This window comes from Alligator sinensis, unplaced genomic scaffold (genome assembly GCF_000455745.1).
Source record: "Alligator sinensis unplaced genomic scaffold, ASM45574v1 scaffold1097_1, whole genome shotgun sequence".
Taxonomy (NCBI): domain Eukaryota; kingdom Metazoa; phylum Chordata; order Crocodylia; family Alligatoridae; genus Alligator; species Alligator sinensis.
The window spans coordinates 2,142,958-2,166,999 of NW_005841950.1; the positions used below are offsets into that span (position 1 = coordinate 2,142,958).

General features: G+C 45.2%; 2 protein-coding genes across 11 annotated transcripts in view; one reads left to right on the forward strand and one right to left on the reverse strand.

The window, feature by feature from the left end:
* The window catches only part of LOC112549718 (zinc finger protein 883-like), an 11,106-nt gene extending 6,827 nt beyond the window's left edge, over window positions 1-4,279 (forward strand). The window contains 2 exon segments of the mRNA XM_025199905.1: window positions 1-1,114; window positions 1,116-4,279. The exon segment at window positions 1-1,114 is cut by the window's left edge and continues 274 nt beyond it. Of these exon segments, the coding sequence (XP_025055690.1) occupies window positions 1-1,114; window positions 1,116-1,454 (1,453 nt within the window). The 3' untranslated portion in view covers window positions 1,455-4,279.
* Window positions 4,280-7,085: 2,806 nt separating this feature from the next.
* Window positions 7,086-24,042, reverse strand: part of LOC102383531 (zinc finger protein 665-like) — a 34,746-nt gene continuing 17,789 nt past the window's right edge. For 2 of the 10 annotated variants that reach the window (XM_025199824.1, XM_025199825.1), the window contains 5 exons: window positions 20,095-20,202; window positions 14,650-14,840; window positions 14,246-14,367; window positions 13,583-13,699; window positions 7,086-13,201 (listed from right to left, as the gene is read on the reverse strand). In XM_025199824.1, coding sequence (XP_025055609.1) covers window positions 11,424-13,201; window positions 13,583-13,699; window positions 14,246-14,279 — 1,929 coding nt within the window. In that variant the 5' untranslated portion in view covers window positions 14,280-14,367; window positions 14,650-14,840; window positions 20,095-20,202 and the 3' untranslated portion in view covers window positions 7,086-11,423. Of the gene's footprint in view, window positions 13,700-14,245; window positions 14,368-14,649; window positions 14,841-20,094; window positions 20,203-24,042 lie in introns of those variants that run through there. The other 8 variants (XM_025199826.1, XM_025199827.1, XM_025199828.1 and 5 more) reach the window with 7 other exon arrangements.

A 24,042-nucleotide genomic window follows, 5' to 3' on the forward strand; every position in this document is an offset into this window, starting at 1 on the left:
GCAAGTTCACACAGGGGAGAGACCCTATAGCTGCCCAGAGTGTGAGAAAAGTTTCAGTCGAAGTTCAGCTCTCATTATACATCTGAGAACACACACAGGAGAGAGACCCTATGAATGCCCTGACTGTGGGAAAAGCTTCAGTCACAGCTCAGTTCTCATTATACATACGAGAACACACACAGGTGACAGGCCCTATGAATGCCCCGATTGTGGGAAAAGCTTCCCCCAGAGGGCATACCTAGCTGTGCATCGGAGGATCCACACGGGAGAGAAGCCCTACAAATGTCCTGACTGCGGGAAGAGCTTCAGTTCTAGCTCATACCTGATCAGCCATCAGATAATCCACACCGGGGAGAAACCCTACAAATGCCCTGACTGCGGGAAAGGCTTTAATCGGAGATCATCAGTATCTAGACATCGTAAGACCCACACAGGCGAGACCCCTTACGAATGCCTCGACTGTGGGAAGAAATTCATTCAGAAGTCCAACCTTATCTCACACCAGAGAAGACACACAGGGGAGACACCTTATACGTGCCCGGAGTGCGGGAAACACTTCAGACAAAGATCACAGTACACTGTACATAAAAGAAGCCACTCTGGGGAGAGACCCTGCAAATGCCCCGACTGCGGGGAGAGCTTCAAGCAGAGCTCAGAGCTGAGATCTCATCAGAGAGTCCACGTGACAGAGAAAAACTATAAATGTCCCGAGTGTGAGAAGAGCTTCTATGATGGGTCAGACCTTATGAAGCACCAGAGAATCCACACGGGAGAGAAACCCTATAAATGCCCCGACTGTGGGAAGAGGTTCCGGAGCAGCTCACACCTCTTTAGACATCAGGGCCTCTACACCGGGCAAAAGTGCTATGGCTGCCCAGAATGTGGGAAAAACTTCAGTATGAGCTCACATATGACCAAACATCTGCGAACCCACACGGGAGAAATATCCTACGAATGCTCGGAGTGTGGGAAAAAGTTTACTCAAAGATCAGTTCTCATTAGACATCAGAGAGTCCACACAGGGGAGAGACCCTATAACTGCACAAAGTGCGAGAAAAATTTCAGTCAGAGCTCAACCCTTACTAGACATCAGAGGACTCACACAGGGGAGAGGACCATATAACTGCCCCGACTGTGGGAAGACCTTCTGCCAGGGGATCTACCTAGCTCAACACTGGAGGATCTGCACGTGGGAGAGAAGGCCTATAGATGCCCCGGCTGCAGGAAGAGCTTCAAACGGATCCAAACTTACCAAACCGCAGAGAATCCACACAGGAGAGCGGGTGTACAAATGTCTGTGCTGTGGGAAAAGCTTCACACGGAGGTCAGACCTTTATATGCATTGCACTGCTCACCAAGGAGAGAGACCCTACAACTGCCTGGAGTGTGGGAAATACTTTACTAGTGTCTCAGCCCTCTTACATTGGAGAATTCACACAAGAGGGAGATGGTAGAAATTTCCTGGCTGTGAGTAAAATTTCAGTGATGGCTCAGCCCTTTTGAAGCACCAGAATATCCACGCTGGCGAGAAACCATGTAAATGCCCTGACTGGGAATAGCTTCCATAACAGCTCACATCTCATTAGATATCAGAGAGATTATACAGCAGGCAGAAGTCCTATAGGGCCCAGAGTGTGGGACAAACTTCAGTACAAGCTCAGACATTATTTCACATCTGAAAAGCCAGATCTGTGGCTTCTTGAAGCAATACAAAAATGTGCTTCATTTGAAGAAGGGTGAAGGGCATCAGGCAGGCTGGAGAGTTTGTTTTATTGTGGGCAGAGGATGCAGCTGGTAGCTTCAAAGCAGAAGGGAACACTGGGCACAGGGGAAATGGGGCATTTCAGAAAGCAGGTAATGAAATTAGTAGGGAGACAGATCCACACACTTTGCCCATCCTGTCCAATTGATGGTACAAGGACAAATACCCCACGGCGGTTTGTCCCTGTCTTCTCTGTAGCTCCTAAAGCCACCTGGAGTGGGCAGGGAATTATATTTATGGAGACATCGAGGAGCCTTGTGCGGTGTAGTTGTAGGCAATGGGGTTGTAGGCAGCCTTGCCTAATGGGTAGGCAGCCTGGCTAATGTGTTACTGAGGGAAGGCAGATATCAGGGGCTGGATCAGAGTTTAGGAGCCAAATAGAGGAGTGGGAGTAGAGGCCAGATCCAGAACCAGATATGAAGACATTGGGTGCAGAACCAGAGCCGGAGCCTGAGCTGGATCCAGTAACTCTGGGAACTGAGCAGAGCCTGGAGCGAGTTTTAGGCTCTCCAGGAGTGGAGTAGAAACCAGAGCTGGAACCGGCTTTGGACACTTGGAGGAGTGAGAGGAGAGGCCAGATGCAGCACTGGATTTGGAGGCATTAGATGCAGAACAGAAACAGAAGCCAGAGCCTGAGCCAGATTTGGGAGCTTTGGGGACTGGGCCATCCCTGGGGTGAGTGGGTTTCAGAAACAAAACCCACTCACCCCAGGGGTGAGGGGAAAGAGGCACTGAGAATGGCTTTGGAGCTGAAGTGACAGTCAAAGTCGGAGTGGGCCTCTGGCACTCCAGAGACAGGACTGGAGCTGAAGCTAGAGTTGAGGTTGGAGCAGGCTTCACGAGTCCAAGGAACATGGAAGGAAATGGAGCCAGATCTGGAGCTGAGCCAGAGCCAGGGCAGGTTTCTGGTGCTCCAGGAGCAGGGCTGGGACGAGCTGGAGCTAGAGTGGAAGCATGCTTTGGGTGCTCTGTGGACAGGGCTGGGAATGGAGCCAGAAAGGGCCTGGGAGGCTGCTCCGGGGGCAGAGCCAGGGCCAGAGGAAGCTGGGGGCCCTGCCTTAGCACGTTCAGGCGTATCCCAGATGGCCTGGTCCAGAGGGGTCAACACCACTGCCATGGCCTGTATGAACTCATCCAAGTTGTCTAGGAGGCAATCCAAGACATTACCAAAAAGGAGGTAGATCTTTATGCTCACTGTCACCATGTCAGTGGGGTTGGCCTTGGGGGCACGTAGGCAGTAGCACCAGTGAAGACACTCCACAATTCCCAGGGCTGCCATCAGAGTGCTCAGGGAGAAGCACCTCTGCTTGCAGGCAGTGTGAAAGGTTGATGCTGTGCAGGTATGAACAGCAGCCCAGGCCTTCAGGGACTCCCTTTCTTGCCAAGGAGGTTTCAGAGTTAACCTGCAGTGCTTTGCCCCTTTGCTAAGAAAGCCTTACAGGCAGCCATTGAGCCCCTAGGAGGGGGCACAGTGGTTAAGAGGAAGGCAGAACAGCCAAGCTATAAGGGACTGGGCCATAGGCAGTCTGCCTAATGATTATGCCACTGAGGGAAGGCGGGGACCAGGGGCTGAGTCAGAGTTCAGGAGCCAAATTACCAAATCCAGAGGGAAATCCAAGGGATGGAGTTTGCAACACAGGCCAGGGTCAGGGTCTGGGAATCAGAGGCTGAGGTACTAAGTCCAAGGTCAGAATCCAACCACAGAGCCAAGCGGGGTCAGGAAACCAGGAAACATCCATGGGGGAATCCAAAGCTTGAGTCCAGGAACAAAGCTGAAACCAGGGTAAGGAACAAGGAAAGTCAGAGGAAACGGGCCAGAAGGCTTGCCAAAGCAGATGGGGGCCAGAACAGCTGGATGGCCTCAAGGCTGTTGCCACAGGTGGGAATAAATGGGGAGACTGAGCGTCCAGTTGGTGAACTAGCTGGGGCAGAGGTTGTCAGCCAGAGACAATATACCCAGACTGGGCTGCCTGCTAGGGTCCCTGACAATTGTATTACAGTAATAAATGCTGCTGACCTAACACAACAGGAGTTTAAAATAATGCACACAGTTCAGTGGATGTCTCTGCAGGTGGGAGGAAGAGAGAACTGGAGTCTGGGAAATGCACGCAGTAAAATTTCCCCTGGAGGTGAGGGGTTTTAGGGTTTGCATTGCTATTGGGAGTGCAGTGGGGTGTAGTGTGCGCAGGGGTGTTGGGCCACAGGATTCTTGGGTTTTATTCTACGCTGAGAGAGGAGAGTGAGCCTAGTGCTGAATCTAACCCAGAAAGACTCTGGGCATCCTGCTAGTGTCTTCCTGGGATAGCATGTGATAGTCACTGGCCATGTCTACATGAGTGACGGGGAGCACAGTTGTTACTGCATAGTCATTTAATACTGGCATAACCAAGTACTAAATGACTGTGCAGTAACTGGCGCTACGGTGCAGTACCATCACTGCATGTTTTTTTTCTGATGCTACCGTGCAGAAGCTCATTATAGGCTCGGCAGTGCTATGTTGGCTAGCACTATGGAAGAAAGAGACTTGGGGGTCATCATTGACCACAAGATAAACATGAGCCTGCAGTGCGATGCTGCGGCTAGTAAAGCGACCAAAACGCTGGCTTGCATCCATAGATGCTTCTCAAGCAAATCCCGGGACGTCATTCTCCTCTTGTACTCGGCCTTGGTGAGGCTGCAGCTGGAGTACTGCGTCCAGTTTTGGGCTCCACAATTCAAAAAGGATGTGGAGAAGCTTGAGAGAGTCCAGAGAAGAGCCACGCGCATGATCAGAGGTCAGGGAAGCAGACCTTACGATGACAGGCTGAGAGCCCTGGGGCTCTTTAGCCTGGAAAAGTGCAGGCTCAGGGGTGATCTGATGGCCACCTATAAGTTTATCGGGGTGACCACCAGTATCTGGGGGAACATTTGTTCACCAGAGCACCCCAAGGGATGACGACTAGGTCGAATGGTCATAAACTACTACAAGGCCGTTTCAGGCTGGACATAAGGAAGAATTTCTTTACTGTCTGAGCCCCCAAGGTCTGGAACAGCCTGCCACCGGAGGCCGTTCAAGTGCCTACATTGAACACCTTCAAGAGCAAACTGGATGCTCATCTTGCTGGGATCCTATGACCCCAGCTGACTTCCTGCCCTTTGGGCAGGGGGCTGGACTCGATGATCTTCCGAGGTCCCTTCCAGGCCTAATCTCTATGAAATCTATTAAATCTATGAAATTACTACTGCGCCATAGTGTCTTGTGGAGATGCACCCACTGATAGTCAATATTGATGGTAATAGTTGCCCACTTCCCTACAAAGTCATGATACCTAATGTAAAGTGGATCCAAATATCAGGAACACCAAGGGAAGGAACGTTTCCTTATTAGTGAACACAATGCCCTACCCCTTTGCTACCTCTCTGCCTACCTCTGTCAGGGGAAGGGTTTTATTGAACAGAAGAGCTGTTTATTGGCCGTATTCCTTTGTCCATCTCAAGGAGGTGCTCACATTGTTACCCTCTGGAATTTTCCCTGAAATAATTGTCCCATGAAGGATTTTCTCCCTACATCGGGATAGTTGAGAATTTCTGGAAAATCAGAACCTTTGTCTGCCTTTGAAGCTTTCACCTTTTCTGATTTCTTTCACCATCACCATAAATAAATTCCTATTAAAATGTTTTCCGTATTTTTGGCTCCCTGTTTTCTCCAAAATTTCCTTTGTTCTTAAATTGCAAGATAAGAGGTAAAACGCCACATACCAGGTAATTTCCTTTCCTTTAAGAGAAATTTCTCACTCCTTAGCCCTGTAGCTGACTCTCCTTTCTAGGGAAAAGGGGTTAATTTTAAGGAGAGGCCCATGCATCCCTCAGGCAACTCATTTAATTCACCACACTCAGGATTGTGGAGCCGTGTCAGAAACTGGGTGAATAAACCTGTCTGTGTATTTATTATGGGTTTGACCTAAAGGATAAGCAAATGCCTGTCAAGATCTAACAAACCTCACCAAGGTTAAAACGACTGTAACTTCACTAAACTAAGAGTAAAAATATAATAGGCAACAGTCAATCCTTTGGATCATGGTATATGCTTAAGAGGTCTATTCAGGTGCCTGATGAATCCACTTGCACGGAGTCCTGAGACCATCATGCCAAGACCTTCAACGCGTATGCCGAGGCAAGAGTATGGAGGAGTGGAGGTTGTCCAAGACCTACCGTCCTTTAGACCATTGAGACAGAATCCAAAGTCCAGACCAAGTCCAGATGCTCAGTGCCTCGATGGTTGTACGTTCTGCCAGAGAACAACAGATAAGAAATTCTGCTGACTGCTTAATGCCTCAGAGAGGGTATGCTCCTGTCAGGATGATGTCCTTTAGCTTTTCTCCAACTGAGGAATACCCACAAGGCAGTGGGGTCTAGGGTTTTTAGATGCCCTATACTCACCTTATTCTGGAGGTTGCAATATGGTGGTATTTTATAGGAGCTACCCCTCCATGAGTAGCACTATCACGTTGCCCCCAGTCCCTCCTGTCAGATGCAGTTTGTGGTTATACTTAGGACCATAAGTAAAAATATTCAAACATCAAATCAAGGTCAGTCATGGTGGATAAAAAATCTATAAATTTAAATTGATTTTATTTCAAATAGACTTTCTTATTAAATTATTATTTGAAATTGTAATTCTATCTGAAATCTTGATAGTCTACATCCGGGGTTAGCAACCCCCAGCACACATGCTGAGCATGGCATGCAAGGCCATTTTGCTCGGCACACCACCACCAGCCCAGGCTCTAAGCAGCTGCTGCCAGGACACGGAGCCCAGACTGCTCCCAGCAGGCAGCTGGGAGGCTGCAAGCCCTGCTGCAAGCAGACCGGGCTCCATGGGCCGGCTGCAGCTGGGAGGCTGCAAACAACTGCTCAGCCTGCCGGCACTCCAGCACCTTCCAAGGTAGACATTGTGGTTTTTTTCGGCACTCCGGCCAAAAAACATTGCCTACCCTGGTCTATATTTTAAGCCTAACTTACTATAATATATTCATCATTTTAAAGTATTAAGCAGTACAGGTTTACTTCTGAAATTTTAAAGAGAGTTGGAGGTGGAAATCACTTGCCAAGCACTCTGGAAGTAGCATTTGCTGAATGCTAAATGAATTCTTAACTACTACACATTCTTCAGCCATACATTCTTTGTATATGCCAAGTTTAGGAATGGATTTGGAGATGAAAACGCAAGTAAGTTTTTTTTTTCTCTTTAAGTTGGGAATTAAAACAAAGTATAAGAATTGAAATAGGTTTGTTCTAAAATGTAGAAATACAGCATGACAAGAACTGTACAGATGATGTTTTCTTTAATAAATCAGTTGGTTTTAAATACAAAACAGGATTTGATAAGATTACAGTAATTACTTTTCTGAGTGCCAGTCCATTCATAAAAGCTGATTTCTACCCAAATTAGCCTGGTGTAAATCACGAGTAAAAAATTAACTATCTAGTAAGGAAATTCCTTTTTTTTTCATTCTAAAAAAATTCAAAAATTCAAAATCCTAATAAAGGTCTCCTTAAGTAATTATAGGGCATCTCCATAGCTAGCAAAGACTATCAAATTTAGGGGGACACCCAAATATCTAATTGCAGGTCAAGGATGCCTTTTGGCTGATTAAAATCATGATTGAAATAGGCAATTACAATCAATTCATGCTGGTAACATCTGAGATTAAATCAAATGTTCCAGAAATGAGGGTGGTTAAGCACTGGAACAGACTGCCATCCTCTGAAACTTTTAAGTACAGTTTAGACTGAAGGCTTAACCTGCAGCCCCAGGCTGGTCTGAGTATGGGCCCCCCCATCACTTTCCTGCTGCTGCCACCAGAGCCCATAGCAGAATCCACAGCAGGCATAAATCGGTGGCTGTAGGAAACTACCCAGGGAAAAGATTGAGTAACCCACCGAAGGGAAAGTTTGGAGGACCTTTATGAAACCATGCTCTAGCCAAGAATCTGCACTACAGAGAAGCCATATAGCTGTCCTAATGGTGAGAACCCCTATTTTACACCTTACTAGACATGTGAGAATCTACATATACATACTTTCTACATGGGACGAGCTGCAGTAGCTGGATACATGGACCCTTCTGGAGGGGAAGCAGCCCTCTTTTTTCTCCCTGACAACATCTCTAGTATCTGTCCTTTCACCGTGCCCCTTACCGAGCACAGCGAGGAATCTAGTGACACCCAAGTAGAACCATGCCATTTCTATGTAAAAAGGAATCAGCTGTAGGCTCCCATCTCTCTTGGACAAACTCCATCTTAGGTATTTGTTTCCCATCAGATCCAGCTCCCATTGTCCTCATAATTTCTGTGACTCCCAATGATAACTGCATTCCTGTCCCAATGCTCTTCTGTCCTGTTTTCTCTTCCAAACCCATGTTAATTGATTTGGTTCTGGAGATGAGGCCATGAAACCCAACACCAGGACTTGTATTTTGCCTCCTCCCATGCACCTGTTCCAGATGGGAGTGAAGAGCTGCAGGCCCAAGATAAAAAATCCGGTGCTTTTATTACTGTCTGAAATCATCAGGTAGGGTGTCTCAGCGTAGATATTTGTAACAGTCTTGGAGAGAAACGGAAAGACCCTGCTGGAGTGGGTCCTGCCTTACTTCCCTCTTTTCCTGGCTTGCTGCATGGATGGGATAACTGACAACTGAGAGAAGGATAATGTGGCAGCAGACAAAAGGCCTAAGAAGTGCTAAGAAGTCCTGTGCAGGTGTATGGAGATATGTGAGTGTGCACCAGTGGAGACGACGATTAGGCTGTCTATAGTGTTGGTGTTGAATGTTGACCCTACATTGAAACCTGCTGTGGGATCTGGGTCTGAATGTGGACTCTGTGCTAGCCAGAAACCTGGCACTAGCTTTCCTTTCTCTGAAAGGATCCCCACAGTCATTGTATTTTTGGAGCATATATTCAGTAGTGTAACGAAGGTAGGATTACTGGGGCAGCAGCCCTGGGTGCTGACCTGGGAGTGGGGTGGAAAAATAACAGCTGCTGCTGCAGCCACACAGTTGCACTAGTGGCACTGCCCCCATGCATCGCTGCTGTCCTAAGCATTCAGCTGCTGTTACACTTCCGCGTATATTGCTTGCAGCTGCAAGAGAAGATCTTTCTAGGCAGTGGTAATTCATGAATGACACTTTCCAGAGTGACATCAGGCCAGCCTGCTATGGGCCATGCTAACTACATTCAGAGATCTAGCCCTAAATCTATGAAGATGATTCCCAAGAGGGAAGGAGTGGGAACTGCCTCCTACATCATCTGGGTTCCATTAACTGCAGTCCTATGCGTCAAAAGTACCCAGGACCACAAAGCTTGAGGACACTCTCTTGCTATTAAGGTGTGTGTGCATGTGTCGATGGAATGAGTGGCTACATGTTTCCTAAACCCCAAGTCCCTAATCTATATTAGTGCCTCCAAAGTTCCAGAAGTATTGAAAGCTGTCATTGCGAGCTGTAAACCTGGCTTGATAATTCATTTAATTCTTGAAACACTTGTTAAAACCCACATGATTTGAGGGTTGCAGGAAATAAGAACAGTACAATAATAACTATCATAATGACCATCAGATTTATGGGAGCAATGTGACAGCCATGGGTTTGTGGTTAAAGAAATAAGTTGGGTGTTGGTATTTCCTTAAGACTAGACAGTATAGTCTACTGCTTCAGATCTCCTTTGGGCAGGGCATAATGCCAAATGAGGCATTATGTCAGGTTCAGCCTCTTTATTCAGTGCCTATCTGCATCATCTCCTGTACCTACTAAATTGCCTAGACTGTCAAGACAGGATCTTTTGATAGGAAATGTTAGGTCAAATCACATCAGTCACTTCTTTTAATGCCTGCTCCAGAATCAATGAAAACATTATTTTGTCAAATTTGGTATTTGATTACTAGTTACTGTATTAAGTTAATGGTTTGAAATTGATGATTTACTGATTCCATTTCAGTTGTAACCTTGACTTGATTATGAGGTTTCATTCTTAAGCATTGAAGTGGCATGTGAGTAGCTTTAACCTCAGTTATATGTTTCTTTAACAGTAGATACTCGTTCATGTTTTAATAAGACCCATAACAAGTACATAGAACTATTTTTCTTTTCTTTTCTATTTTATTGCAAGTCCAGAATCACAAGGAATAATGTATGTTAATCAAGTGGTTAATAATGTATGTTAATCAAGTTGTTAATCAAGTGGAATGGCCCTCCCCTTAAATTAAACCTTTACTCATCATAGGAGATACCAGCAAAAGGACTGGAGAGTGAGTGATTATCCTTAAAGGAAACTGATAAAAAAGAAGGAACTGTCCTGGTTTGGGCTATTCTAATCTCCTGCTTCTAAAGTGGAAGAACGTTAAGGAAATTCTTGGGATACAAGAGAAATGAAAAGTTCACAATGAACATTATTAGTGATTTTTGGTTGTCCCCAAACCATGCCAGATACAGACAATTTTGTCTGCAAAGTAGGTAGCAAACTGGTCAGAGCAGAATAAAGAAGACTTAGTTTCTAGCAGAGATAAACTGGATTAACCAAACGCTCACCACCCAGAACAGATCTGTTTGACGACACCTGACAGATACAATGGCAGTGGGCTGAGCCCTTCCAAATAAAACCTTATTTTTCCTTTGACTCAGTAAAAGTCACTACCCAACAGATAAAGCCAGGAAGGGACAGGAGAATATTGTGTGATGTAAAATAGCAACACAGCCTTGTGTTTGTCTTTCTCAGCTACATAAGACAGAGCAGGCACTCATGCCTCACCACGCTTCAGGGAAGTGGATGACTACTATTGTATCCTCTAGGGATAGAAGTAACAAATGGACAGAGAGGGGAAAGAGCTGGCATAATGTCACAGAGACATTAGCAGAGTTGTTTAGTGAATCCAGAAATTAAAATGATCATAAACCCCCCTGGGGCCTCAGGGGTCTTTTCTGCCTTTCCCTCTACCCAGTAGACCTCAGCATCCTCTCAGAACTGAGAACTAAATACAGGAGGAGGCCAATTTTCCACCCTCCACTGCCCCAACCCACTGGACCTATTCCCAAATCAGAACTGAGATTAAAACCCAGGAATCCTGAGCCCATGTTTCCTTACTGTTAGCCCTACACTGCCTTCACAATAACAAGATGATTTTCCAAACACCCCATTTTTCTGGGGAACCTCTCTTACTAATCTGCCAATTTTGAGTGCCTGTTCTCCAACTGCAGGGATGTCCAATACGCTATTCATCACTGCAAAATCTTGTCAATATGGATTAGCAATTCTTATAGCCCAAATATAAGCATCTAGGCCTCACTGATTTTCTGAATAGCATCCCCTTTTCCCTAGGCACTTAACAGTGATAACAACTTGAAGAAGCCTGCAACAGGGCAATTTGGCTCTCTTTTGAATATGAAAACCAGCGAGGAGCTCACAATACTGTCTCCCTAGCAATTCATTGTCAGATCCCTTCATCTCCACAGTACCCAGCACTCTGTCCTGCTCTGGACACCACCAAGCATCTCCCATTAAAATCCAAACCATCTCCCTCCCAACCAATTCGGTAACCATGTCCAGATATTTCTCAAATGAAGCACATTCATATTTTGCATCAGAAGGGCACTGACTCAGTCACCTACAGTGAGAACCCCCAACAGCTCCTATCCCATGTGAAGTTTCTGGTGGGATACTAAAGAGACCTTTGCCTTATAGCTTTTCCCACAGTCAGGACATTTATAGGGTTTCTCCCCGGTGTGGGTTCTCTGATGGACAACAAGGGCTGAGCTCTGACTGAAGCTCTTCCCACACTCAGGGCAGCGATAGGGCTTTTGCCCGGTATGGATTCTCTGATGTCTCCTGAGGTGTGAGCTGTTACAGAAACTTTTCCCACAGTCTGGGCATTTATAGGGTTTTTCTCCCGTGTGGATTCTCTGATGCTTCATAAGGGATGAGCCATCATAGAAGCTTTTCTCACACTCAGGACACTTATAAGGTCTCTCGGTCATGTGGATTCTTCGGTGTGAAATAACTTCACAACTCTGTTTAAAGCTCTCTCCGCATTCAGGGCATTTATATGGTGTCTCTCCAGTGTGTGTTCTCTGATGAACAATGAGGTTTGATCTTTGTTTGAAGCATTTTCCACAGTTGGGGCATTTATAAGGAGTCTCTCCTGTATGCACTCGCTGGTGGGAAGCAAGGTTTGAGCTCAGAGAGAAGCTTTTCCCACACTCAAGGCACTTGTAAGGTGTCTCTCCTGTGTGGGTTCTCCGGTGTGAGACAAGGTTGGACTTCTGAGTGAAACTTTTCGAACAGTCAGGGCATTTATAGGGGGTCTCTCCTGTGTGGATGCGCCGATGTTTACTGAGGCTTGAGCTCTGCTTGAAACCTTTCTCACAGTCAGGGCATTTATAGGGTCTCTCCCCTGTGTGGATTCGCCGATGTGAAATGAGGGCTGAGAAACTGGCAAAGTATTTCCCACACTCCAAGCAGCTGTAGGGTCTCTCTCCTGTGTGGACAGTGCGATGTGTGTAAAGGTCAGACCTCAGGGTGAAGCTTTTCCCACAGTCCAGACATTTGTATGCCCGGTCTCCTGTGTGGATTCTCTGATGTTTGATAAAGTTTGAGTTCTGGCTGAAGGTCTTCCCACAGTCGGGGCATTTATAGGGCTTCTCTCCCACGTGAATCCTCTGATGTACAGCCAGGTATGCCTTCTGGTGGAAGCTCTTCCCACAGTCGGGGCATTCATGGGGTCTCTCCCCCATGTGGGTTCTCTGATGCGAGATCAGGGATGAAAGATAAGCAAAATACTTTCCACATTCAGGACATTTGTACGGGGTCTCTCCTGCATGGACTGTGTGATGTGAAATAAGTTCTGAGCTAAGCTTGAAGGTCTTCCCGCAGTCGGGACATCCATAGGGTCTCTCGCCTGTGTGGATTCTCTGATGCTTAAGAAGGTCGGAGCTCTGCTTGAAACTCCTCCCGCATTTGGGGCATTTGTACGGTCTCTCTCCTGTGTGGATTCTCTGGTGTACAATAAGGTTCGATACCTGATTGAAGCTCTTCTTGCAGTCGGAGCAGTTATATGGCCTCTCACCTGTGTGGACTCTCTGATGTCTCATCAGGTTTGATCTCTGAGTGAACCTTTTCCCACACTCAGGACACTCAGACATTTTCTCTTTACTGCAGATTGTTGGCAGGATCATGGTTTCATTTACATCTTCCAGACTTCGGTCTTGGAAAGTAGATTCAGCCCATTTCTTTCCTACCAGCTTTCCCTGTTGTCTTTGAGTCCTATGTTGATTCTTACAGGCTTTTCCCTGCATGGGATTATGGGAAATATCTCCTTCAGGGCTTCCTGGTACCACCCTGTTCAGATGCACTTGCTCAGGACCTTCTTGGTAAGGACTGTCATCCTTGCTCACAGTCACAGTCCCCTTACCTTTTGGGATAAAGAAAGACTCTAGTCATGAGTTATCCTCCCATGATGGAAGAAGGAAACTCAGATAAAGGAATGGGAAAGGGAGTTACAAACCAAAATAAAAGTTAGGAAAACAGAAGTCAGACCCTGAATGCTACCTCCAAATGCTTGTCCAGAAAGAGAGGGAGAGAGACTACTTCCCACATCCCATTGGAGCAGATGTCAATCAGGGTGAGAGGGAAGCCATGAGTGATGCCTGCCATGTGTGTATGAAGCCTGATGGCTAAGTCATGACCTGGGTGAGATGAGGCAGAAATGGAGTGCTTCTAGGGCATCTGTGGAGAAGCAAAACCTTTACACTAGTGATAGCGGGTGTATGCATCCACTTAACTCATTCCTCACCTGCATTGATATTTCTCTGTATTTCCTTTCCTGGAAAGCCCTGTAGATCTTTGATTGATGGCTCTCCATCCTGTTCTAGTTGGGAGATCACCTCAGGTTTGGATAATGGAAATCCTGCTCCAAGGAAAGAAAACAGGTAAAACTAGAGTTTTAGATTTATTCTACAATGAGCAGTTTACAAACGTACAAGCTGCATGGGTGCCCATGTATCAACCAAGAGGATGGGTGATTTGCTGGAGACCCTTTGCGACAGTCAGGTGGTTTGTAGGAAACAAGTGGCTCCCTCTACAGGGTGTTCAAGGATGCCCACACATGGGATTTCATGATGCTGGTACAGAGCAGAGGCATGAAATCTCTTGTCTCTTTCTAATCCAGCTAAAACCAGAGTCCTTTCCAGGCATAGTACCATGAAAAATGTGTGTAGGTGAGTGGTATTAAAAACTCAGACATGTAGATACAATACTCCATGGAGTCTGGGGGTTGGACAAGGGTCAGCATATCCACTGCATGCCGCAGCATTGTCTCCCATGGATGGGGATATGGATCTGTTTTACACAGTCTCTCAAAATCTGACAGACTGGGGAGAAAAAACTGATCAAAAGCTGACCCAAGCATGTGGGAGACCCCAAAGCTTTGAATCTCCAAGCCGACAGGGATTCTTACCCAGGGAGTTCATGGTCTCATATTTCTCCTGCATGATGTTCCCTGGATCAGCTCTTTGGTCTTAGCGCAGCAGAGGCCACTGCCTATCAGTACACAGCCACCTCCTGGAAGATCACCAGATCCTGGAATGGCAAGAGTTTCCCACTCAGTATCTGCTGCCCCTGCCATTATCCCACCAGTTCAGTCACAGGCAGAGCCAAAAAAGTCCTATTCTGATACAGAGCTTAGATGTTTTCAGAGGGGAAGGAGGAATGAGATTTTCTGAGAGTTTTGTTTTAATACACCATTTCTGTGGTTAAACTGATGCCCAGAGCTGCTGATTCCAATGACTTCATCACAAATCTCACATTTTAGCTGGCATTTTAAGTTTTCCACAACCTCTCAATTCCTGGTACAGAACTCACCTGTTTTCCCCTTGTTCAATCTGGTCACCGTTTTCTGTTACATCCATGGGGGCTGAATTCAAAATGCCTTTGTTCAAGATGATCACTATCTGCAATTTTGGCATGTAGAAACAAAGTCATTCCTAGTACAGATGATCACCACAAAATGTTAGCCATGTCCTTGCTCAGGAAACTTGACTGCAGCCCTGTGTCTAAAAAACCAGAAAAGAAATGGTGAGAAGCAAAGGTGATGTGGAGCACTAGTGCAAGGTTTAAGTGGGAAGGGCATATGTGGGGACCATAGACTGAGTGGCTTAACGGTAGACATTAGGGCTGTGCGAGGCTTCGGACAGAGCTTCGGCTCCGGAGAAGCTTCGGAGGCTTCGGGGTGGGAAGCAGCACGTCTGGGTCGGAGCGTCGCATCGTTCGGCTTCCCGAAGCGCTTCGGAGCCGCCTCGGAGATCCAGCCGTAGGGTATAATGGGGAAACAATAAAATAGTTATAACTTTGTTGTTTTTTGTCTGATTTGGATGACATTTTTAGGGATGGTAGACTCTGCAGAGAGCATGAACCCTGCCAAGTTTCAAGAAGATCAGTGCAGGGGCTTGGGGGGAACTGCAACCCAAATTCATGAAAGGAAAACTCATGTCACATCTAGGTGTTACAACATAGCATGGTGAAAATTGCAGGAGTGGTAGCTCTTACTGAGGCCACAAAGTCTACCAAATTTCAAGAAGATCGGTGTAGGGGTTTTGGGGCAACTGTACCCCAGATTATTGAAAGCAAAACTCCTGTCACACCTTTGTGTTACACCACAGGGAGGTCAAAACTGTAGGACTGGTAGCTCTTGCTGAGGCCACAAAGCCTGCCAAGTTTCAAGAAGACGGGTGCAGGGGTTTGGGGGGAACTGCCCCTCAAGCTGCTGACAGACAAAACTGGTGCCATGGGTGCTGTGGGACTGACTGTGTCTGTCTTGGGGCGGGAGGGGAGACACTGCTGCAGGCCTGGCTGCTGAGCTGCTGTGTTGTCCACCTACAAAACCAGGCTAAGGAGAGGAAAGACTCAATACAGACAATCAGCTGCCCCAGGACAGACAGTCTTGGCACGAGTTTAGCCTGTCAGCAGCTCGGGGGGCAGGGCCCCAGAGCCCCCCGCACCCGATCTCCTCCACAGCTGGCAGGTGTCACAGCAGGGCCACCAGCCCTGCAGCTGTCACCCCGCTGCGCCTTAGCACACGCAGTGTCACCCATGGCACGAGTTTTGCTTGTCCACAGCTTGGGGTGCAGTTCCCCCCAAACCCCTGCACCCATCTTCTTGAAACTTGGCAGACTTTGTGGCCTCAGTAGGAGCTACCAGCCCTGCCGTTTTCACCCCCTTGTGCTGTAACTCACAGCCATGGCTTGAGTTTTGCTTTCACAAATTTGAGTTGCAGTTCCCTCCAAACCCCTGCAACAATCTTCTTGAAACTTGGCAAGTTTCATGCTCTCAGCAGGGGCTACCATCCCTGGAAGTTTCATCCAAACTGGACAAAAAACAACAAAGTTATAGATACTTCATTGATTCCCCATTATACCCTATGGCCGGATCGCCGAGGCGGCTCTGAAGCTTCGGAGCCGCTTCAGCTGGATCGAGGCGGAAACCCGGTCTGGAGCTCCAGATCAGATCGCAGCCATCCGAAGCAACCAGATCCAAAGCTGGATCAGATCGCTGCCAACTTGCACAGGCCTAGTAGATATATAGGAGCCAGATGGAGGCCGCATGTGATTTAAGGGAATAAGGAGCGCAGAGTAAAACAAACAATTTTGGGGAACCGAAAGGCAGAATACTCCAAAGATATAATGCCTACTGCAGACCTCTAAAACCAGAAGTGATGCAGTCTTACAGCCTTAAGGTAGCACTGTTAGCAGGCATGTGAGACAGGCACATTTGGATGATGTGTTGCCACATATGAAAAGTATGTATTGTAGTTATGTGGAGTTATGTTGCCTTGGATGTAGATGCTCCAATGGTTGCAGCCCTATGGAGACAGTTTTGAAGGAGTACTCACCTGTGCTGACTTTTCCCAGGGAAGTCCTTCTTCAGCAGTTTGCTGAAGAATTCTGAGCACAGCTCCTTGAAACGAATCTTCTTAATCACCGTGACTTTTAGTGTAAATACCTGGAGATTGGCCTTCCTATTGGCTCACAGGTTGTTTGCAAGAGAAAAAAAATCTTCTTGCAGGAGCCCAGGATCCCAACACACCTAAAATGAGCTCAGCCACCAGCAAGACATTTTTGTATGAGCTTTCCATCAATCTGAAATGGATGAAAAACTTGTACCCTCTCTCATGCATCTGTACTTTCTTGGGGTTCCCTTCTACCACTTTATGTAAATACATAAGACTTCACATCCAACACTTCAGCAAATAAGGCTCCATTACAAAGACAGATTGTTATGCTGTAGGATCCAGGAGGAGGTATGCTGGGTACTATGTGTGCACTGCACAACCAAAGTGAGGTATGGCGGCACTCTCCTCACCTTCTCTGGATTCACCCCACCAGGACAAATAGGGCACATTCTTCTACAGATGCCCACACTGGAGGTTTTTTTACTAGCACCCAAGATAAATCATCACAGAGTCCTACTTTTGCAAGCACAGCAGGTATGCGTTATAGAACGTGGTCCACATAGCTAAAAAAACTCCTGGGTGCTTGCTACCCTTCTTTATTCAGCTTCCTCAGCAGTTCCTTGGCCTTGAGCCCAGTGAAGCTCTCCTCTCACAACTCTTCCAGCCTATCTCAAAAGCTTTATATCTTCTCTGCTGCCTCAGTAGCTGTATACAGGTATGCCCTTCAACAATTTCAGTGGCAGAATTGAACAGTGGAGGCTGAATATGGAAAAACCAGAGTCACACCTCTGATCTCATATTATGAAAGAACTTCAACATAATGACAGGGTACTTGTTTTGGGACAGGAAATCTGACTTACAACTTCTATGTATTTGCAGGACAATATCTACATCTGGGAGCAGTGACAACCAGTAGTGGGACATGGTCCCAGCAATTTTTTGTAGCCAACTTTAGCAAGCTCACAGCATTCCTTCAGGTCTTACACTCTGACAGTTTAGATGTAGAAATATTTGTATATCCTGAGGTTAACGAGCAACATATCAACAGCCAGCAGCTTGCACAGCATTGTTAACTACCTAGGTGGTACAGTCTTTGTGACTGATTTTATGACCCATGGTAGCTGTCAGTATAGTAGACATTGCATTTGCCAGCTCAGCTTGCAGCTCCAATGTTAGAATCATAGAAAGTTAAGATTGGAAGGGACCTCGGGAGGTCATCTAGTCCAACCCCCTGCTCAAAGAAGGAGATTGTGTCATCCGTGTAGAAGATCACAAACTTATCCTCAGTGCTCTGCTTCATCAGGAATGTAGACAGAAGGTGTTGTCCCCAAAGGACAGAGAGTTCGTGCCCGGTGCGCTTGTGCCAATAAACACACAGGGGTGAAGGATCCAACTTAACCTTTATTTCTGCGCAGAAAGTGGTGCTTGGCAATCGTTCGCAAAGCAAGCACACCCACCCCAGTGGGCGTCTGTCTTATATAGCTATGTAACAGGTTAAACCTGCTGATGTGATGACATGTATAGCAAGCCCAGCAAGTAACCCCCCTTCCAGCTCCCCCCTAAGTAACCCCCCTTCCAGCTCCGGAACTTTGTTGATACAGTTTTTTTTTTAGCGAGGCCAGCAATCAGCAACTACGCAACAAGCAATCTCCCCCAGCCTAAACAATCTACTGTATGCCCTTGGTTAGATAAAATATTTTTTTCAGAACACGAAGCTGTTCCTGAAGTAGAAAATGCATAGTAAAAGTTTAAGGGATCTCTGCTGGACATGGCTTCCAGCCCTACCTCTGTCCCTAGGGGTTTAGCCAGGTGCCCCTGAAACAAGGGGTGCTTATCATCAAATCCCCCCTTCGAGGCTATGGTCCTTATGGAAAAGGTCCATAGTCCTTGACTATCTTTTTTATTTTTAGAAATTTTTTTGTTTTTTTTTGATTATTTTGGATCGGGTTTGTAACTGATGATTTTATAAACATCACGTGGTGAACAGGGGAAGAAATTGATTTTTTGAATATCTCACAACACAGTGCCATATAATGTATTTTATAACAGATCATTAAAAAAATACATATACTTGTTATAATTAATAAGAAAATTTGTTTAAGCCATGAAAAATTAGGAAGCCAAGAAGTAAGCCATGAGAAGTCGAACTTTTTTTTTTGCTTAATGTGGGACAGAACCTTTTTTAACTTTTGTATTTTTGACTTTATTAACTCGGAGTTATCTGTCAAATTAAAACAACACATTTTTTTGAACTCTTTACATCCGTGGTTATGCCTCAGCAACAAGTAATCTATGGCTGTTTTATTTTGTAGAGTAGCTCCTCTTAGTTTTTTTATTTTAATATTGAGGGCAGCTAGGGCCTGTGAAGTTGTATTTAGGCCCTTTGTCAGGGCACAGGCCATCTTATCAAGCTGTCTTTTAGCGTCCACTACTAGGCCTGGCACCCCTATTAGGAAAATTGTTAAGGACACTATTTTGGCCTCACTCAGGAGGTTTATGTCACTATCACAGGATTTATCTAGCACCTTTGAACCTCTCTGGTGACGCTTACTAGAGGTCTTAGGCATATCTGGTAGCCAGATAGTCAACCGGCCTAGAGCACAAGGGCCTCCTGTGGCATTGGCTGGGATATATGAATAGGCAGTTTTTTTATAAAGGAGGAACCACCCTTGGGGTAATATAACATGAACGTAGTTGTAAGATATATTAGTCATGACTGAGCAATTAAAAATTTTTGTTTTTTTGGTTAGGCTTTTGTAAGCTTGGGTATAATTTATAAAATTGGCACAGCTGGTGTTATCAGGGGAGGTGACTGTCAACAAATCTATTTTAAAGGTATTAGCGCTTTTTTTTGTGGTAATGGTTCCCCACATGGAGTTGTTAGTGTAATTAATTGGACCTCCTATTTTTTTAGATGTGAACCAAGTCTGATTTTGGAGTGCTTTTATTGAAGCGGGCACCCCTATAAGGCATGACGTGAAAATATCATTAACTGATATTTTACCTGGCAGACAAAAATGAGTGACGTTTAATATGTTTTTTGCCAAATGAACTCACACATTTTGACTCTTATCGAACCTTTGATGTATGAATCTCTTAGACTTTAGAAACATTATACCTATATAAAGGACTGCTTTCCACATGGTTGACGTTTAAACAGAAATTTAAGTCCTTTTATTGGCTCTGCTGTCTAACGGTGTCCGTTTGTGTCGGCTTTTGGTGTGACACTCTCAGCTATTTTTTTTGTCAGTGGTATTTTTGGTGCGGCCTTTATTTGAGTGTAGTGTATCCACGGTTTTACCCCCTGAACTTTTATTGCAGCGTGAGTGGTGAGAATCACAGGATACGGTCTCTTTTACCTGGGCTGAAGCGGCTCGTCTTTTTATGTCCGGATTAGCACTTTGTTTTTGATCTGGAACTTGTGGATTGGTGTATTTAGAGGGAGTGGAAGTCGTTTTTGGACATATCTGTGAAGAGAAGACAATATAGCAGACAAAGAATATAAATAATCTTTTATTTAACCTTTTTTTTTTATATGCATTTGACTTCCATGCGTTACCACTGGATTTTTAGGATATGGCTTGTTATATATTAATTTAAATGGACTAACTCTCAATTTAGTTCTAGGGGCTATGTGCACTCTAAGCAAGGCAAGAGGCAGAGCTTCGGGCCATTTTAGCTGAGTCTCTTGACAAAGTTTAGCCAGCTGTCTTTTTAGAGTCTGATTTATTTGTTTTATCTGTCCACTTGACTGTGGTCTCCATGCTGTGTGAAGGTCCCATTGTATCCCCAGAGCCCGGGAAACTGCCTGGGTCACTTTTGACACAAAGTGTGGCCCTCGATCAATACTTTTGGGATTCCGAATCGTGGAATCATTTTTTTTAGCATTATCTGGACCACTTCTTTTGCTTGGTTGGTTTGGCACGGGAAGGCTTTTGTCTATTTAGTTAGAGTGTCCACAAGCACTAACAGGTATTTGTAATGTCTCTTTTTGGGAATTTTAGAGAAATTTATCAGTCAACACTTTTTGGTAAATAGTTGTTTTTTTTTTGTTCTTGGCGGAGGTTTGGGGGAAATCTTAGGATTGTTGGTATAACAGACAGGGCATCTATGCACTATTTGTTTTGTTGTTTTTTTTATTTTAGGTCTTATTATAATTTTTTGGAGACCTTGGGTCATGGCATCAGCTCTCATATGGGTGTTTTGGTGGTATTTTTGGAGCACTTTATTAAGAATCAGTTTTGGCATCAGGACTTGTCCCTCAGGCAGAACCCACCATCCATCTTGTTGTTTTTTGCTTCCCAATTTCTCTGCGAGTTGGTTTTTTTTTTTAGTATATTTGGGAGGTTCCTCAGGTAACATTACCTGAGGCATCAATGCCAACATTTGAGTCTCCTGAACTTGTCCTCTAGCCGCCTTCTTTGCCGCAGCATCCGCTCGTCGATTTTTTTTAATAACATCAGCATCTCCCTTTTGATGGGCCTTATAGTGCACCACAGCTACCTCTAGTGGTTCCATCACGGCTTTAAGTAATTTTAGGATCTCTGTTTTATGCTTTACTGGGCTTTTATTTGTTGTTAAGAGTCCTCTCTCTTTTTATATAGCTCCGTGGGCATGTAAGACTCCAAAGGCATATTTTGAATCCGTGTATATAGTGGCTATCTTTTTTTTTGCCAAATGGAGAGCTCGGGTCAGCGCAATAAGCTCAGCTCTCTGTGCAGAGGTATTTGGAGGCAAGGCATTTGCTTTCACGGTATCCCATGATGTAACCACGGCGTATCCTGTCTTTTGGGTTTTATTGTCTATGAAGCTGCTTTTATCTGTGTAAAGTTCAAGGTTTGTATTAGGTAGTGGGGCATCTTTAAGATCTGGCCGGCTAGCATATATATTTTCAATAGTTTTAATGCAATCATGCTGTAATCCTTCGTCCTGTTTTAATGGCATCAATGTGGCTGGGTTCAGGGTACTAGAGGTTTGTAACTGGATGTCTCCTTGATCCAGGAGTGTCGCCTGGTATTTAGCCATTTGTCCAGGGGAAAGCCAGGTTTCCCCTTTTGTATTCATCACCGTCAGCACTGAATGTGGGGTATATACAGTCATTGGTTGTCTTAAAGTAAGTTTTTTAGATTCCTTTACCAGCATAGCGGTAGCTGCCACTGCTCGCAGGCAGGCCGGCCATCCCAAACTAGTGGGATCCAATTGTTTGGAGAAGTAGGCCACTGCTCTTTTTTAGCTACTCAAGTACTGGCTCAGCACTCCTGATGCTATTTCTTGGCGTTTATGTATATAAAGTTGAAATGGTTTATTCAGATCAGGTAGGCCCAGGGCTGGCGCTGTCATAAGGGCCTGTTTGATAGTGTCAAAGCTCTTTTGGCATTTTGCCGTCCATTTTAAATCTCCCTCACTACCAGTAGTGGCCTCATAAAGAGCCTTGGCTATTAATCCAGAATTGGGGATCCAGATCCGGCAGAATTCTGTCATATCTAAAAAGCCCCGCAACTGTCTCTTGGTCTTTGGGACTGCCATCCGACAGATGGCCTCTTTTTTTTTAGGGCCCAACATCCTCTGACCTTGTGAGATGTTAAATCCCAAATATCTTATCTTTTTTTTTATTATTTGTGCTTTCTTCCGAGACACTCTATACCCGGCTTGTCCCAGGAAGTTTAGTAAACTTACAGTCAGTAGGTGGCACTCTTTTTTTGTTTTTGTTGTAATTAACAAATCGTCTATATATTGTAACAGGGTTCCTGGTGTCTCTTTTTTTTATCTTTGAAGATCATTGCTTAAGGCATTGTTGAAAATAGTGGGACTGTTCTTAAAACCCTGAGGCAAAACTGTCCAGCACAATTGGGTTTTTCTCCTAGTATTCGGGTCTTCCCACTCGAATGCAAAAATCTCTTGGCTGTCTCTTTCAAGTGGGATGCAAAAGAAGGCATCTTTCAGGTCCAGGACTGTAAACCACTGTTTTTTTGCAGGCAAAGTAGTCAGCAAAGTATAAGGGTCTTTTATCACCGGATGAAGGGTCACTGTGACCTTGTTTACGGCTCTGAGGTCTTGCACAAAACGATATTCATTATTGTGGGGTTTTTTTACAGGCAAAATGGGGGAATTGAAAGATGATTGACACTCCCGAAGTAAACTATATTTAAGGAATCTCTTTATCAATGGTTCCAGGCCTTTTTAAGCTTCTATTTTCAATTGATATTGTGGCACCCTGGGCAGGGTAATTTTTGGCTTTAAATCAATTCTTACAGGGGTGGCCAGTTTGGCTCTTTCTGGCTTTTTTTCGCCCATATCCATGGTACTATAGCATCTTCTACTTCGGGAGGAATTTTTTTTTCCTCCCCCTCCTGCAATAGGAGACACACCTGAGCTTTCCAGGCTTTTTTAGTTGGTATCTTCATAGTAATTTTTTCCTCTAAAAAGATCAATTTTGTCTGCAATTTGCATAGCAAATCCCTCCCAAACAAAGGTATGGGGCACTCAGGCATATATAGGAACTGATGAGACACTTTTTTTCCTCCCAATTTGCATTTTATGGGTGGCACAAAAGGACGATACGTCCGCTGGCCGGTGGCTCCAATTATAGGGATCTTGGTTTTTGATAAGGGTCCTTTAAAATTGGTTACAACTGAATGTGTGGCTCCACTATCTACTAGAAAGTCAATAAGTTCTCCCCCTACTTGCATTTTAACCAGGGGCTCGTCGGGGGAGACAGAAATTACTTCACTGTTAGCCCCCGGTCCCACTCCTGGTCAGAACCATCCAACATCAACAATCTTTTTTTTTTCTCTCGTTTTTTTTTCTCCCTCTTGGGGCACTTATTTTTCTAGTGCCCTTTCTGCTTGTAAATAGCACACTGATTAGGTCCCAGCTTGGGACCCTGGCCATAGCCTCCCGGAGCATAGCTCATGCCTCCTCTATGCCCTCTACTTTCCCTGCCTCGTCTCCGACTCCTCTGATCTACAATTGTCGCGGCCAACAATGATGCTTGTAACGACGCCTGTGCCTTTATTCTCTTATCTTTTTTTTTTTTTTTTTTTCTGATCTCTGTTGAAGTATATTTTGTAAGCAATCTTAATTATTTGGCTGATGCTCATTCCAGCTGCTCTTTTAGTCTTTTGTAGTTTTTTTTTAATATCTGGGGCTGACTGTCCTATAAACAGTGTGTTAAACATCTTGGCATTTTCTGGCAGCTCCGGATCTAAATCCGTCCACTGTCTGGCTGCCTTGCATAACTTTTTATAAAAACTGGATGGATCCTCCTTTGGACCCTGCCGCACTTCATACAATTTAGACAAATTTTT